This window comes from Lissotriton vulgaris, chromosome 10 (assembly GCF_964263255.1).
Source record: "Lissotriton vulgaris chromosome 10, aLisVul1.2, whole genome shotgun sequence".
NCBI lineage: Eukaryota > Metazoa > Chordata > Amphibia > Caudata > Salamandridae > Lissotriton > Lissotriton vulgaris.
Genome location: NC_141698.1, coordinates 424,912,496 through 424,931,061, shown reverse-complemented (window position 1 = coordinate 424,931,061; position 18,566 = coordinate 424,912,496). Strand labels below are relative to the sequence as shown.

General features: G+C 43.4%; 1 protein-coding gene across 2 annotated transcripts in view; it reads left to right on the top strand.

The window, feature by feature from the left end:
- Positions 1-18,566, top strand: part of ABCA3 (ATP binding cassette subfamily A member 3) — a 642,985-nt gene that overhangs the window by 450,598 nt on the left and 173,821 nt on the right. For both annotated transcript variants that reach the window (XM_086941282.1, XM_086941283.1), the window contains exons 17-18: positions 2,948-3,046; positions 10,671-10,863. In XM_086941282.1, the coding sequence (XP_086797408.1) occupies positions 2,948-3,046; positions 10,671-10,863 (292 nt within the window). The remainder of the gene's footprint in view (positions 1-2,947; positions 3,047-10,670; positions 10,864-18,566) is intronic.

Sequence of the window (18,566 nt, the reverse complement as noted above, 5' to 3'; positions counted from 1 at the left end):
TGCTAACTTTCTAAAAGTAGCATTTGCAAACACAGGACATTAAAATAAACTTTACTAAAAGAAATATTTTATTGTCCTGAGTTCAGGCATACTAAACATGACTCTCTACCATGCTCCCTGAGCCTGCTGGGATTATAGTGTGTAATAATTCCAGCAGCCCGTTCTGGCCTAAAGGAAGCAGGTAGCCTTACAATAGTGAAATACGAATTTAGTTGTAATTCACTACTAGGACAGGCCACACGCATCAGGGCTTGTCCTACCTTACACTTACAATGCACCCTGCCCTCAGGCCTACCACAGGGGTGACTAATATGAAGTCAAGGGAAGGTTTCGGGGCTGGCAAGTGGGTGCACTTGCCCAGCCAGCATGACAGTACGAGACTGCACGCGGGTTCTGCGGTGGCAGACCCCAGACACATCTTAAGGCTGCTTCTGTGGGTGGCGCAACCAGCGCTGCAGGCCCACTAGCAGTATCGGCATCTACAAGCCCTGGCACTCCTGGTGCACTTTACTAGGGACTAACAGTAAATCCAATGAACCAATCATGGACATCAATCACATGTACAATTTACAGTAGGGAGCACTTGCACTGCGGCACGGGTTGGCCGTGGCGCAGTGCCCTGAGTATCGGAAAACCAGCAAAACATCGGAGGCACACCAGCAAAAAGTGGGAGGGAAACTCACGCCAAGGTGCCAGGTCTAACAGTGCTGAAAGTATTGTGATGCATTGCGCATGGGAACTTGTGTGCTCTACAGATGTCAGAAACATAACAGCAGCTTCACTTTCTGAGACCATGTGCATGCATGCCCACTCATGCATGCATTCACATGTACACACACACTGTTGATTCCTGATAGTGAAACATATGCAATTCTTTTTAATGTTATCTCTGAATGTTTTCCAGTCCATTAGGCACCATTCCATTTTATTCAGTTCTGCATTTTGGCTCTCACGATCTGGCCCGCTCATTCATTGTCTTTTGAAGACTGATTTTTGAGTTCCAGCTTAATGATTATTGGGCAGTGTGCAGTGGGTAGTATTTGTCACTGAACAACTGGTATTTTTCCATTTGAAACTTGTGAACGATCAGTGTTAGTTTCCCTCAGCAGTCAGTGTGGCACAGATTTTAAATAGACTTTTTTTCATCCTTTTTCTGTTTGGCAGAGGAGACCTAGTTCCTGCCGATCTCTGGCAAATGTGAATTGCACAGTGATGTCTTCAGCTAATCTCCTCTGCTTTCTTGTTGATGCCTACCATAATAGAGGAAATGGATGAAGTGTAGCCTCGGTACAGTTCAGTTGATTCATTAGACAACTCCTTCCTGGTAGAAACAGAGCACTTGCACATTATTAGGTAATGAGGAGGACAAATATATCCTGGAGGAAACCACAATCTTTTGCAGACTGTTACGTCATTCACATAAAGGGCACAAATATGGCATACACCGTGATAGGATTGCGATGACGCCAGTAATGGAGAGTTGCACAGAGCTTACAGTGAGAAACTAATGGACCTGCACTACTTCAGTGTTACCAGTGAAAAGGCCTCTGCCAACTGTAATTACTTCCTCCACCCGCTGGTCTCCCAATGGTCTGGTGTTAGAGGCCAGTACCTATCTTCAGCTATGGCTGAGTTTGTTCTTTGAGGTCCCTGTCAACCAAGATATCAACTGTCAGACGAAAAACAGGAAGGATTTCCAGTGGATACACAGGATGTCCAGGTCGGGGGGAGAAAAGGTCATGCAATGATCTCTATCCCTACGCTCACTCTTTTCCTCACTCTCTCTTCCCCCACTCTCCCAGTTCTCTTTCACTGCTCCTCTGCTGCAGTCACTTACCAGTGCTGTCAATTTCACTTGCTGTTTTTCTCACTCACACATTCACCCTAGTCACTCACTCTTGACTCTCTTGCTCATATGCTCTTCTTTAAATAGATGTATTATTCCTGTCGTTACTCTTAGTGCTTAATTTAGTCCACCTCAAATGTTACACTGGGTGGGGGGGCAGTAATTCACACCAGGCTTTCAGCAAGGGTACAGCTGCCAACAGCAAATGTTTCTGTGGCTGAACTAGGAAGATGTCTCCATTGTGATATAAAATTCAAGTGGTATAGTATTGTTATACGATACCTCTCTGCTGAGGTGAAGTTGGGGTGAGAGTTGCAATTACTCCCACCGGACTGGTGGATAGGAAAAACATTGTGATGCTCCGTTTTTGTTTGCTGTGTTGTAGATTGAGAAAGGCAAGTGATGTGGTGAGTCGTATCAGCTGTTTAAGTTTTAAACAATTACACATCTTTCTTAGTTGATACTTAGATTTAAAATGGTTTCAGAGCAGTGACATGCTTGTTTGTCGCTGGGTCTGGTGGCTTAGTTAACTAATGCATCCACTTTAGAGGCCTGTGTTCGACCTCATGGTCACAGGTTCAAATCCCGATGGGTCCACTCAACCTTTCATCCTTCTGAACTCGATAAAATAAGTACTATTGAGTTGGTTAACAATAAATGTCTGTTATTTATCGCATCGCCAAGATACCCTTGAGTGAATGTGTGCTTTACAAATGCACGTTGTGTTATGTTTTGGTATAATATGGTTTTACTGAGAGCTAGTGTTGGAAGAGTGTGTGTGTGCAGCGATGGAGTGGGAAGTGATTTGGAGTGTGGTTGAGGGATGTGGCTCGTTCTGATATGTAGTTAAAATAAGATTGTTGAAAGGAGTGTGGCCCTGCAATGTATGTGGGTGTTGCTTGAATCTAGAATTTAACTGATAGTCTATACCTAGTACTACATTTGGATGTGAAGCAGTGGCAGCCATCAGAAAGTGGCACAGAGCTGCACAAAATCAAATTTCTTCTGTATCAGAGGTGGTAATAGCAGAAATATTATATTATGTATGTAATTCTGTTTCTTCAATTTTATTTCATTATACCACTATTCCCATCTCCATAGGTTTGAAGCTTTGTTTACAGAACTGGAGCGGAGGCGAGACAAACTAGGAATTGACAGTTATGGAGCATCTGTCACCACAATGGAAGAAGTGTTTCTCAGGTCTGAGTTCAAAAGATCTTGAAGTTTCTCTTGCATTCAGCCTTCTTTCAGTACCCTACTCTTTCAAGAGTAGCACTTTGTAAGGGCCTGTTTGGGAGTTTTTTTATTATCAAGTAATGTTGTCATGCTTTTGCCTTTATCTCTTATTAGTGCCTGTCCACCTTCTTCGGACCTATTTTGGCCAAGTTGTTAAAACTAAGTATGCATAATATATGTTGTTTTGGTGGTATTTTTCAGATTGCTTCCTTTGATCTACCTTCTCTTTCACTCATTTTAATACTATGTGTGGTCCTGAGTCAGGTACACTGAATTCAGACCTAAGATGAGCTTTAGAGGTGCCTCTGTACAGGTTTATGAAATTCTCATGTTATGCCACTAGAAATACCTCATCTTCCATTGGCAGTGTGGTGACGTGTTAAGTTTATTCATAGAAGACGTTTGGATCACTACCTAGAACAAGTGCAAATTAAATAGAAAATTATGGAGTATCCAAACCGATCATAGAGGAACTGTAGACATTAGAAGAGAAGCTACAGCTTTCTCAAGGTTCTCTGTTTATTTATTGATATTCTTATGGAATATCCACTTGTGCTTATTATACATGTTCCCTTGCCTAGATTGAAGCCAAGCAGAGGCACCCCTCCATTTGAGCAGAGGAGCGTCTCCCAAAAGCCACAGAGCTGAAAAATAAAACGAGAATAAAGTTTCTTCTTCTGCAACCCGTACTGACCTAAGTCTTAGTATGAGGTGGGGCCAGAGTGGCAGCAGCAGCGAGTTGTGCACTTTGAAATGTGCATGTCTCTTTGGTAAGCTGTCTTGGGTGATCAGCCGACATGCGCATTTTAAAGTTATCCAACCTAGCTATTTTAGACAGCTGGGTTAGAGAAAACGCAGGCCTCCAGTGCTCCTAGGAGTGCTCGGAGAGCCGACTCTATCCAATCCTGGCGCTGCTTTTATGCTGTGAAAGCAGCGCCAGGAATAGGTAGTGCTGTTTCCTGCATCAGGAGTTTACTGGAAAACACCTGAGGGATGAGGACGTTGCGCTGTGAAGGTAAGGTAAGTGAATGTATTTATTTATTTAATGCCCCCCGCATCACCACCTTTTATACGACCCAGCTGCCACTGAATCCAAGATGAGAAAATGCATTGTCCTGAAATCAGGCTGTGCTTAGGTGGATCAGTCATTCACAAATGTGTAATTTATCCTCTTGGTAAAACATTAAAAAGCAAAAAGGCCCATTCTAACATGCAAGTGCCAGTTGGCTTAAATGCAGCAGAAGCTGGTACCATTTCATATCACATTTGTACATCCCATGCCAGTTTGCCACAAGGATAGCAAGGAACTCTCTGTCCCAAGGTGTATTAGAGAGAAAGGCCAAAATTGGCTGTCTTGTGGTCCCTTACTGTTGACTGCTGTATCAGACAAACCCTTCGAAGGAAACAAAGGATCCCTCTGAGGTTCTTGTGTTTTCTGTTCTTCTACATTGAGAGAAAACTTTTTGTTGTCAATCCTATGTAGCGGTTTACGAGGGGAAGGGACTCTTTAGTCCTGCCTCTTAGCAAAACTGTAGGCCAGCTTACCTAAAATCCATTGTTTGTACTGTTCCAAGCTAAAGCCTCAAGGAAAAGAAAGATTTTAAGCCCAACTCCACTTTTGCTGCTCATATCAAACTACTAACTAACCACTGCTGCTGTTCCAAACTAATGTTTGAAGATTCTCTGATAGAGATTGTCTGGAGTCACATAGCAATCTGTTCAATCGGCTGAAGCTTGTAATATGCATATTTTACTGAAAAGGATGTGAACCTTCCTTAAGGAATCTTATGAACAATTGTCTCTGGTGCACTCTTTCGGGACAGCAGTGGAGGCTATCGTGTTAATCCACTTCTGTCCAACTTACTTATGGGGAAATTTATTACCCTGAACGGTTCCATGCCGTGGGGCGAGAAACTAGAGATTTCACAGAATTCCATCGTGGAAAGTCAGTGAGAACCCTGCTGAAGGAACTGTCTTTATTCACTGCTGGTCCGTTTCAAAAAAAAAGTTTGTTTAGATAGTTCATAAGGATATGTGATAGAAACCCAAAGTGATCTTTGGTTATGGGCAAGGAGGGTGATTCTCAATGTGTAGGGGGTGGCCATGCTGCAACTTGCAGTAAATATTTACTTCACAGGAAATAAATAATGCCACCATAAAATCAGTGGCATACATTTAATTACACTGCTTAATAGCATAACACATGTCTCATGGGGGAAGAGAAGTGTTCTCACTGGGATCAAAAGGGCAGTAAAAACAATAAAAATGAGTATACTGCAGTGGATCTAGGGATGTCTTGCATTTGATCCCTGACCTTTTAAGTTCATTTTTATGTGATGTTCCTGCTTATTTTTTACTTGCATTTCTCGTTCAGATTTTTAACTCTGCACCAAGGATGCCTTTTGAATCATTTTCGTTTATCCAAACATTCTGATTATGAGCACAGTGAAAAGCAGGGTATCCCCAATTCTTCATGTGAATCGCCCTGCATCTCTATAAAGATCCCATAAAGGAACACAATGCATTTTACCACCTGCTCAAAAGAGTTTGAATCAAGCGTTGTGTAACCAGTGCTAGAAGAAGTGCATGACTAGGGTGATCATTTGACTGTTTTTTCATAGAGGAGCACGCAGGAATTGGGGCAACTTTTAGACCTCTACAGATTGAAACATTCCATTACAATATAAATATATGAGAAAGCCTTGGCCTGAATGCAAGCTTTTAGGATAGCCGCCTACCCAGATTCTCGACCAACTATTCTGTTTACCAAAAAAAGATTACACTCCCTTCATGAACTCTGCTCTATTACTGTTGTTTATATTGTGTGGACATTAAGTATCACAATGTCTCTTGTGCGCATCCATTTTAGTTGGCAGCAGAATGTTGAAGGCACACATGCGAGCTGAGTAAATCACACCTCACATGAACGGGAGCTGTAATCTAGGTCTCCTGTTACATTTTGAACAATTAGGTATCACTGTAGTCAGACTCCCTGCTCAACAGTGTCTTAGTGTACCTTCTTGTATGAGAAGATTGACAATGCTTCCATAGAAGATGCCTTTTCAGTTAACTACTTGGAGAAGTTCCCCTATTTGTCAAGCTTTCAGTGTACTTTTATGTGACAGTGGCATATTTTCACTACACCTATTCATGTCATTTCAATGGCTAATCTTCAACACTTTGAAAGGCATTTTATTCAAAGTAGAGCAAGGCAGTCAGGTGCACACAATAAGGTACATTTTAGAAATTACTCCTCTTTTGTGCCATGTAATGGTCTTTGAAACAACCTGGAAACAGCTGTAATGCCCCAGGAGTGCTGTGAATCATTTTGTTTCAGTTTCAGGTCACAGGCCATCCTGGCGTGAAGGATACAAGGGAAAAGGAGATCCAGCTTCGGAAAGCCTCTTGAATTCATCTCCCATCTCATCTGAACACAGAAGTCCCCACACCAAACAAACATTACTGTATCTTCAGAGTAGCCAGATGACTTCAGTCAGTGGCTATGCCTTTAAATTGGTTCCCCCTTTGTCCCATGCATAGCCACTTAACAGCCATTTGTTTAATGTTAAGGGGTTGGAGGATTGCCAAGCCTTGCAATCCACAGTGTGTAAACTGGTTTCCTGGAGCCCTGTGTAGTTTCTGGTACTGCTCCAGCCATCATGACCCTTGACGCCTAGTGGTAGCCAGAGCAGTGCCAGCGGAGCAAAGGCCAAGTTAAGGATAATAGCTCCTGCACATGGCTACCTTTATTTGACATTTATTTGGTTGAGCTTCACGAGATTCAGCTCCATCAAGTCAATGGCAGTAAACATCTGGAATAGTGTTCTTTGTCTGTATTACTATATCTTAAAAAGGATTGGGTTGTTTTGACATAGTTTAGACAAGAACTGTAAAGCAACAAATTCACTTTAATTGAGCATACAAAGTAAATGTTAACCAAGCACTGATAAGGACATTCATTTTTGCTTTTGCATAGTGAAAATCGTTCTCAAACTTCAGATGGACTTAACGCTGAACAGGTAGCACATTGGGAACAGTAAAATCTTATGTTACACACAAGTGATGATCACTGGTGCAAGACACACACACACACACGCACGCACGCACGCACACCCCACTTCACCCCACCCCACCCCACCCCAGGTACCAGCAGTGCAAGCTTCCCTCATACAGACTGGGTGAGTCTTTGCAGTAGCAGGGAAAACTTCCCTCTTATAAAGCAAGTGTAGCACTACTCCCCCAGACAGGGAATTCAAGAGGCGGTATACCTTAGGTAAGAAGATATTTTCATCCACCAGCTGGCACTGCTGTCGGTAAACACCATGTGCCTTTGGGCCAATACTCCCACTTACTCTGTGACTTTGCTGCACACTTACTCAGTGACTTTGTTGCGCAGGTGCAGCCTGTAGTCTCAGAGGAGGCCTGGGCCTTACTCTCCCAAGCAATTGCTGAAGGGAGGGACACTGCTAAGTTCTCAATTCATTGTGGGTTGCATCCGGCCATCTCACTGGGCACAACAGTTTCATTATTGGTGGCCCTTAGGTGCCACTCCTGGTTGAGAACAACTGGATTTTCAGGGGATATCCAAACCTCACTCATGAACATGCCTTTTAATTGCTCCCGTCTATTCGGAGACAAGGCTGACTCCGTGCTAGAGCACTTCAAGGACAGCAGAGCTATGGACAGGTCCTTATGCCATTCCATGGCCCTTCGCCAACCTCATGCCACTGTTCCGGCCACAGGAAGGGCTTCCGGCCGCGTCTCTACCCACCCACCCATCCACCACGGGCTGCAAGCTTCCCATCCCATGCGTGGCTGAGGATGTGGCACCCACAGGCTATGGGTTGGTTAGCCAGAGGTCGGGCAAGTCCATCACTACCCTGGCAGCTGCAGCTTCCAAGCCCCTTTAGTTTGCCCTCCAAACGTCATGGACACCCAGTGGGAGGCAGGATATGACATCACCTGTGCCAATGTCGGTCGATAGCATCCGACCGCTGGGTTCCCCAGATTGTCCAAAGAGGCTACTCCCTCCTCTTTGTTACTACCCCTGCACCAATGTCACTTACTTGTAACAGGGAGACGGTGGACTACATCTCCTTCATCCACCAGGAAATGGCAACTCTCTTGACCAAGGGAGCCAAAGAGAGGGTGCTGGCTTCAGTAGTATGACTCGGTTGCTATTCTGGCTACTTTCTTGTGCCCAAGAAGGACAGAGAACCTCTTCCTATCGTAGACCTGCGCCTTCTCAATTTCTTCCTGCAGAAGGAGAAATTCAAAATGCGTGCTCTCTCTCAAGTCCTGTCTGCTGGACTTGGGAGACTGGATGGTAGTGTTGAACTTGCAGGATGCATATTTGCACATCCCCGTCTTGCCTACCACGTTCAGGTCACTGTGCTCCCATTGGGCCTTGCCAGCTTCTCTTGGGTGTTCACCAAGATGATGATGGTGGTGGTTGAAGCTCATCTGCGGAGATCAGAGGTGCCACTCTCCCCCTATCCCGATGACTGGCTGTTGAAGGCAAGCTTACCCAAGGCAGTCCTCTCCCACCTTTAGACTACAGCAGACCTCTGGCACTCTCTGGGGTGCCGAAGTCACACCCGACCCCTTCTCAAATGCTCCCTTTTATCTGGGATGTTCTGTACTCAGTGCAGTTTCAGGTTTATCCTCCCGAGAGGAGTGTCCAGGATATTCAGGCTATGATACTGATGTTTCAGGCTCTATCTTTGATTTCGGTGAGGCTACTGGGCCTCATGGCCTCCCTCATCCTGCTTTTGACACATGCCTGCTGGCCTATGCGTACTTTGCAGTGGGGCTTGACATTCCAGTGGCCGCAGCATCAAGAGAATTTCTCTTGACTTGATCCAGATCTCAAAGGACACTGCAAAAGATCTGCAGTGGTGGTTAATGAACCTTGTTTGGCCAACGGCAGAAGCCTCTCCCTTCCACCACCAGATCTAACGTTAGTGACCGATGCATCACTGCTGAGCTGGGGTGGCAATCTGGGAGAGGTGGATATCAGCGGAATCCGGACTCCACATCAACCTGTTGAAGCTCCAAGCAATCTGACTGACATTGAAAGCCTTTCTACTCTCCATCAAGGGAAGGCTGGTACAGGTGTTCTGTACAACACCACCGCCATGTTGTACTGCGACAAACGGCAGGATGGGGTTGAGGGCCCTCTGTCAAGAAGTCCTGCGTCTCTGGACTTGGCTGGTACATTGGGCATTTCCTTTGTGGTTCAACACCTGACAGTATTTTTCAATGCCAGAGCATACAAACTCAGCCAAAGATGCCTAGCAGATGACGATTGGCACCTCCATTCGGAGGTGATGCAAGGTCTCTTTCAGCAGTAGGGAGAATTCTGGTTAAATCTGTTTGCCACCGCTGCAAATGCTTCATGTCAGCACTTCTGTGCTCTGGAGTTTCCAAGACGGCTTTCGCAACAAGACTATTTTTGTCTGGAGCGGAGCACAGACGTCCTGTAGGCCTTTCCACCCACACCACTCCTGCATAAACATCTTAAGAATATCAAGAACGACCGAGCCAAGCCATCCTTGTGGCTCCGGACTGGGCTTGGAGAGTCTGGTATCTCAAGCTGTTGAGCATGGTCATCGGTCCCCCAATCAGACTGCCCCTTCAAGAGGATCTTCTGTCGCAGCAGCAGAGGAGGCTTCTGCACTTGAACCTACCAACACCCTGCCTTCATGCATAAAGATTGAGCGGCGACAGTTGACAGCTTTCAACCTTCCGCCTGAAGTCTGTCTTACTATCTTGCCAGTACTTTGCCCCTCCACCAAGACGATATATTCCAGGCTTGGCGCAGCTTTGTGGTATGGTGCACAGTGTGGAATTCCATAAAAATTAGGTGACTTTCGTAGCTGTATCCAAGTTCTAGGTTTAGTCTTAGGAAGAGGTTACATAAGTTGAAGTAGGATAAACAGCATATTAATCCAGGTAATCAAGTACAGCATAGTAAGCCCCATCGGGAGCAGCAACCCTGCTGCTCAGCCTCATGCATAAACTGACAGATACACTTAAACATACACAGAGGGAGCATTCCATGTCATCACATAGACTGGCTGAGCAGTAAAGTACAGGACAAAAATGAAAGGACAGAGTAGAGAAGAATGCATGATACCACACACAGCCAAATAAGTTGACCCTTTATCTGTCACCTCTTTCAAGTCTTGTTGTTTATCCTTACCCTTGCCCAGCAGGGCTTTGCTTTGGGCACCTTTAAAAGGTTACTTATCTACCATCTTCGCTTTCATGTGGCTGACAGATCAATCTTCCTCTAAAAATCCCCAAATGTAAATAGGTTCCTTAAAGGTCTACAGCACGTTTCAACCAACTTCTTCCTTTATGTTTTCATACATTTTTTCACTTTTTCTCAAAGTCTAATGGTAAAAATAAATCCTGGTCAAAAAATGAGTGCCAATGCTCCCTACCTGCAGCCACCTCCACCAATTAAGCACTGACCTATATTACCTGGGATAAAATGTTGTAGGATAGGTTGGATTCAAACAGAATTAATCTGTAGCTTGTTGTGCTGAGAATGCCAAGGATTAAAAAAACTGTTTTCTTACAGAGTAGGAAAGCTGGTTGATTCTAGCATGGACATCCAAGCGATCCAGCTTCCAGCCCTGCAATACCAGCATGAGCGGCGATGCAATGATTGGGGGGCCGACGACTCCAGCAGCATGAGTACCATGACCGATATGACAGATGACAGTGGTGCCCTTATCACGGAGGACTGCTCCAGCATCAAACTCAACACTGGGGTGAGCTTCATGAATTCAAAAGCAATGGAATACGGGTGCTACTCCGGATTGTTTATAACAAAAGACACACTGGTCCCTAGAAACAATACTTCAGACATACTGAACAAAATGGCGAAGAAAAGTTCTAAAAAGGAGTTTATGAAAATCAAATTCAAGACACATAGCGATGCAGTGAATATTAGTGCCAAATAATTGTGCTTGGTGTTCTCTTACGGGTGATGAACTCAAGTGATAAATAGTGATCAACAAGTGTATCAACAAACACAAGAACAGCACGGCACTTTACATCAAATTCTCATCAATCATTTAGGGTCCTTGTTTTTAAAGTCAACAGTGTTTCAGTCCCAATAAAAATGGCGGGATCATCTACCAGACTCGGGGAGATACAATGAGCCTGATAGAGAGATTATGAAAGGTAATGCAGTTGCTAAAGTAGGGGATCCTTGGTGACGAGCCTGAGGAACAGGGTGGCTGGGGGTTGCCTGAGTTGGAAATATTCTGGATACCCACGGGGGCTCCAATAAGCCCGCAGTCAGAAGCACCTGTGTGCTCTGGGTCTCAAGGCTGAGTGTTAGATTCCTTGAATCAGCCCAAAAATGGTGATCCGCTGGTAGCGCTGACTGGCAGCATGGAATACTTTCATGACTGAGTAAAAACAATTCCAAATATCGGAATCTAGGATTTCACATATTTTCATCTTGCGCATAAGAAAATCACGAATTTGAATATATTTAAATCTCATTGATTCGGTCAATTTATATAAATTTTTAAGTGCCTCAAAGTCTAAAAAACCGTGAATACCATATAGGTCACCTAATGTTTTAATGCTGTGAGCAGACCATTTATTTGCCATACCAACATTAAAAATCCCAGGAAGACCCGGATTTCCCCATAACCGCAATTTGGGATGAAATAAAGAGGTTTTACAGAATGCCAAAATATTAAACCAGATCTTAGCGGTATCTCTAGCAGTCTTGAATTTCACCCTTTTGAAATAATTGGGGTCATTAAGTCTTAGCAGAAACATTTTGGAGTCCGAATTTAACATAATGATATGAAAATTAAGTTGGGTGTCCGAGTTAAGCAGAAAGCGTAGACGACCAAAAAAGGTGGCCCAGTAATATAATTTGAAATCAGCGAAATTTAGCCTCCCACTATCTAGAGAACCTTTGAGTAACACCATGGACCTACGGGCTTTACGGTATCCCCAGATAAAGCTGCTAAATATCCCATCAAGTTTCTTGAAAAAAGAATTACTGAGTGCTAGTGGGATAGACTGGAATAAATAAAGAAATTTGGCGAGCACTTTCATTTTAATCAAATTAATTCTGCTGATGATATTTAGAGGAAGTTTATGCCATTTTTTTTAAAGACTGAGCAGTTACTTTTAATAAAGCATCGTAATTAATTGTGATGACCTCACTGATTTTGGATGAGATTTTGACACCCAAATAGGTGGCGACCTTACAAATCCCAGAAACCGCTACCGGCGGTTTGTGGTTAACAACTATTTGTGTTTTGTTTATATTTAATTTGTATCAAGAAACAACTCCGAATCTACTAGCCTTAGCCCTTATCCCCTGCAATGCCTCTGCGACATCAGTAGAATAAATAGCGATGTCATCGGCTTATGCAATAATTTTCAGGGAGTGAGAACCAGATCTGAAAGGAATTATCCGAGGCTGTAACTGTAAAGCATAGAGAAAAGGTTCCATTGAGAGAGCAAACAGCAAGGGTGACAAAGGGCAGCCCTGCCGAGTGCCCCGAGAAATAGCGAAGGTAGAAGAGGTCAACCTAGCATAGCTGATACTCGCTATGGGATTATCATATAAAGCTCGGATCCATCTCACAAATTGGCCATCAAAACCAATAGTGGTCATTACAGACCAGAGATAATCCCACCCCACTCGGTCAAAAGCCTTCACGGCATCCAATAAATTCATACCGAGTGGGGTGGACTCGGTCTCAGCTATATCGAATGCGGTTATGGCCATATTGATATGGGCAGTAGTATCCCTTCCCATTACGAACCCATGTTGCTGTGGATTGACTATTTTGGGTATAAACGGAGCCAATCGGGTGGCTAAGACTTTTGCAAATACTTTGGCGTCAGTATTTATAAGTGAGATGGGTCTACATGACCCACACTCATCAACAAGTTTACCCTTTTTCAAAAAGAAAACCATTTTGGCGGCGATATTGCAGGAGCTAGGGACTTTCCCATTTTCACCAGTAGATCGAATGACCTGAAATAGTGGTAGTAATTCATCGATACAGATTTTGTATAACTCTACTGGGAGAGTATCTTCCCCTGCTGCTTTTCCCAAAGGTAGGGAAAGGATAGCTTGCCTGATCTCTAACAGGGTGATCTGATCAGACAGTTGATCTAGCCCGGGTATGCCACGGTTTTCTTTGATGTTACTATCTAGGTAATCCTGTATTTTAGCTGGACTGGGATAATTCTCCGGAGTATATAAGATACTATAAAACTCCACAAATTGTTCTAGTATATGTGCCGGCTGATCGTATATAATGTTATTGGAACCTCTGAGACTTCTAATCAGGGTGTTAGCTCTATCGTCCACAACTTTATAAGCCAAGATTTTCCCGATTTTATCTCCGCTTTCGTATTGGGAAATTTTGAATTTATGTAATTTTGCAATACTTTTTTCCGTAAGAATTGTTTTTAGAGTTGATTTTAAGTGCTCTAATTTTAACCCTAATTCGACCACATTGGGATAGTCTGTACGTAAAGCATCGGCCAAAAGTAGTTCTTTTGATATAATATTAGAAGTCAGCATTTTATTCGTATTACAACGCTCAGAGTTCTGCCTAAAGACAAATTGTTGGGTAAACCCTCTGATACTGGCCTTACAGGCATCCCAGACTATAATGCATGAGGTAGAATTGACATTAATTCTGATAAATTCTATTAGATGTGATTTGAGCTGCTAAATGTACCCTGTATCTGTTAATAAGTGCCTGGGGAAGGAGAACATCCTCGGGCCCGGATGAATTTGTGGGGTATTAAACGTAAGCAAGATGGGATTGTGATCTGAAGTGACCCATGAGCAGATCTCGATGGAGCTAGTGTTCAATACATTATCTGTAGCCCAGGCCATGTCGATGCGGGAGCATAGTTTGTGAGGCTCAGAATAGTAAGTGTATCCTGAAATATTGGGATGAATACTACGCCAAATGTCCCTGATATTGTGAATGCGGCCAATTTCTAAAATCGAGGCTCGTGATTTGCGCATACGTTGAAAAGCACCCTGTCTTGTAATATCTCGCTGGTAATCCATTATACAGTTGAAATGTCCCATGATAATAAGTTCCCCTTCCGAATCCAGCAGCTCCATATTTAGCCGATCAAAAACTATAGAATCATCAGCATTTGGCCCATAGACCACACAAAGTACATATTTACACTTTTCAATAGACAGTTGCACAATAGCCCATCGTCCAACTTTATCTAAGGCAGTTTTAAGAGTTTCTGTTCTGAGTCGTCTGTCTTTAAGAATAGCATCCTCTGATTGAGGCGTGTAATACAGAACATATTATGACATCGTAGCCAAGTTGGCCCAATAATTTCCTGTCTTTATGGGCGATATGAGTCTCTGATAAAAAAAATAAAGTGTGGATCATACAGTCTTAACTCTTCTGAAACAAGTTGTCTTTTATTCTTGCTATTGAGACTCGCAACGTTCCAAGCTAAACATCTTAACCTAAACATTCTGAAAAACAAACTATGCAGTTTTTATCCTTCTGCTAAAAAAAAACATAAATGTCTCCCTCCTGTCATTTTCAACAAATCTCCTTCTCGTGTTGCTTTTTTCAAGCAATTTTCCCCCCACACAAAACCACCCCCCAGAGAACCTAAGAGACCCACCCCACTCCCTCTCTCCCTCGGGAGGGGACACCCCTCTGTGCTCTGCTGCTGCTGGATGGGTAGCTACAGAGAGAAGCAGCCTGAGGCTTACCCTACAACCCTACTGGCAAAGAAAAAAACAATAATAGTTGTGTAAAGTGAAGAAAAAAAATAATAAAAAGAAATTAAAAAGTAAGGACAAAATAATACCAGAAAAAGGAAAGAATTCAAAAAAGAAGACAGACCAAGGTAAAGGGATGGGAAGGAGAGGGAAGAAAGAGAAAAAAGAAAAAGAAATAACAGATCTAACCACTTAGACTACAAATCTTAGCCTCTCTTCCCTTTTGGTTAAGCAAATTTTGAGAGCGCGAGCTCCGCTTCCCTCTCGTCAGGGAAAAAATATGTGTGACCACCCTTTATAACCTTAAGGCGGGCAGGCTCTTGCAGGAACACTTGCCCCCCCATAGATTTAAATGGATCGATTAATGTACGTAATTTCCACCGTCTATCCATAGTAGCTTTGCTGAGATCAGAACGAACAAAAAAATACAAATTCTCTATTGTAACAGGAGAGTTAGGACGTGCTTTCAATGAAACTGCCTGCCTTAGTAAACAATTACCGAAATGAATAAGAAAGGGACGGAGAAATTTGCTCTCCTTATTCCTCTGAACTAGGGGTAGGCGATGGGCTCTCTGGAGTTGAGAATCCCAATCAGATAGATCTGGGAATGCATTCTGAAATAACTTTACAAGATAGGCCCTTGGGTCTGACCCTTCTGCTCCTTCCGGTATGCCAAAGAGTCTCACATTTGATCGTCTTTGGCGGTTTTCTAAGTCTTCAACCTTCAACTGTAAGGATATAATCTGAGTATCATGTTGGTTCAAGGAAGATTCGGTGCGGGCTGACCCTTCTATATTTACAACCCTGTGTTGTAAATCTTCAATTTCCTGTGATATCCCCCCTAATTTAAGACTCATCTCTTGTAGAGAATTGTATAGTTTGCTGTTGTCTTCCCGCAGCTGCAAATGTTCTTGCGCCTCCAGGCGATGACTGGTTAAAGTTTGTAGAATAATATTAAAGGGAGAAATAATAGCCTCTTGCTCTCAGATGGTAGCTGGCACTGAAGCTAAAGCTGCATTTGATATATCAGAGATCACAGGTACAAGTGAGGCTGGGAGAATGAAGGTCATTGAAGTAGAAGTTGAGTTGGTATTGTTAGATATTGCCTCTCTTGAAGATACCGACACCATGGGGGGGGGTTAGATCAGAACCAGCAGGTGCTAGGAGTAGCTCGGGCGATAGTGTTTGCGAAGTAATATTCATAGAAGGCGTTGGAAGAGTGTTATCACTATCGTTAAGAGAAGGACCCTCCAGTGGAGCAGGACAGTCTCTCATGGAATCAAGGTCCATTGGACTAGTACCTGACAGTCACAAAGTCATATTTTTCACAAGTCCCTTTGCTTGTATCCATTTCCTGAGAGGACTCTTTTCGATAAGAAGAATCTTCCTGGGGGCAGAAGCAGTAATTATAGCTGGCATATTCGCAGTGGTGAGTGCTTTCCCTCTCTTATTTTTAGTTTTGCCTTTAATTTAGCCTTATCACTTCGGTCCGCAAGAAATTTGACTGTGTCTAAGGAGGGATTGGTGAGCTCTTCATCACCAACCTCCTCGTACTCCTCGTTCGAGCCATCGACCCCTGCCACTTCATCCCCTGCAGCAGATAGGCGAACAGCAAGCGAGTCGGTACCATCCAGTGTAGGTGTTATTATTTTATCATGCACCCTTATTAGAGGGATTACCTGACTCTGAGTTGGCCACGATATGAGTATGAGCAAGGGTATGATTGTCCTCTGAATTTATGAGCTCCGAAAGAGTTGTTTCCAACACCGACCCCTCCTCTACAGGAACTATACTGTTGGTTTTATCTGGGCCCCCCTCCATCTCACGAATATCAGTCTCTTTATACAGTGATTGAGAGCCTTTAGAATTACTATCCGGACCCTGTACCTGGTCAGCAGTATCAACAAAATCAAAAGTGTCGACCCGGTTGGCTCGGTGAAAGCGGCAACATTGTTATTTCCATGAGTTGCGAGTGTATCAGCTACATTATTTCCAAAGCTCCCAATGTCGTCTTGAGAAGACCCTGATAGCCCATTCTTTGTATTGCCCTTGGTAACAGAAGCGTCCGAAATTATAAGTACAGGCGGCCGGAGCACTTGCTTACCCGCAGGCAGTGGGTCAGCTCTTCCAGGCAGTCTAATCGGCATCCTTGAGACAGTAGTGGTAGTCATTCTTGTTGGCGCGGGTCGTTCTAGGGACATTCTTCGGCGCCATCCCCACTCGGAACCCTCGCACCAAAATTTCCGCAAGAGGAGTTGTGGTGGGCGAAATTGGCAGCAGCAGCTGCCTCAACGACAGCCCCCGCCGCGTTTGCAGCCCAGACCAACGAGCACCGACCCACTAACCAGCCACGGGATCGCGTGCCGAGCGATCCGCAGGGGATTCCAGAACAGCCACAGCATCCACCGCACTAACCCAGTGGAAACAGAGGTATCTAGCACCGACAACCCGCATAGATTCCAGTTGGATTGCGGGTGAATAACTTTTCTTTTGTTTGAGCGCTCGGGTCCTTTTTAATGTCTTTCAGGCATATATCTTATATCCTGTATCTGATAGCGTTATTCACTCGGAGAATGCTAAAGAGAACATCTCCTTGATTACAGAATAGCCGTCAGTAGGGTGAGTAGGGAGCCTCTAGCTTGGCTGCCACTCCACAGCGTCCTCACTCCGCCATCTTGGACGTATTATCTATATTTATTTTTTGGCCATCTTATTGGTATTTATCCATATTTATTTTGTTTTTTGAGAATAAAATGGCATATTTCCAAGTTTATTTCACTCTTGGACCTGCACTCATACATGGATGCCTTCATCACTGTCTACTTTTTCCATTCCGGTAGATAAGAGAGGGGTACTTTCAGAGCCGTACCAGTTAAGCATGCTACCTAAGGCTTTCCTATCTGGACTTTTTTAAATCAAAAATAATTGTGGGGGAGTGTTGATCCCTAGAAACATATCTGGTTTGAGGAGCAATTGAATAGTCTGGCTACAGTCTTCAAAGAGAGTGCTGTATCAGTTAAGTCTAAAACGCCATAATTCATTGCATTATATGAATAACCCACTTAACACAACAAGAAAACAAATGCAACTAAATAAAATAATAAACAGATGACATTTCCCTGGCCGATCTAAACACGCCAGCAATGCAGTACAAAGCCAATGGATAAATGAAATTACCTTTTTAAGCATTTTGCAACTTAGCCACAATACACCAAAGACTTAACATGAATAAGAAGAGAGGGTATGACCGATATACTGTCAGGGAGAGTAAATAATTTGTCAATCTGGAATCCTTTCATTCACTTTGATTTTTCATTGATAAGTTTCTTTCAAGCATATCCTAAAGTTGTGTGCTATTAATAATTAATAATTAATCGTCTGTTACCTAAAGTAAACTTATCGCATCTGCAAATGTACCAGACCAACTATTTATGCCTCAACATTTTACACAAGTGTTTCTAGTGTAAAAAAAGTAGGTTGAACTGATGCAGATAATGTCTCATTGGGTGTTTATCTTAGTTAATAATTATTGGCTCAGTTGTGGCCAATATTCCTAGTCTCGATATTGTTTCACATTTAAACTGGTGAGCCAATAAATTTGCAATGCTAGACTGTGAGGGGGACTGCACCCTGAAATGTAAATATGCAACCTGACATATCAGTCTAGTCACTGCATACCCACTGACAGTGCTAGCAAGACTGGCTGTAAAGTTG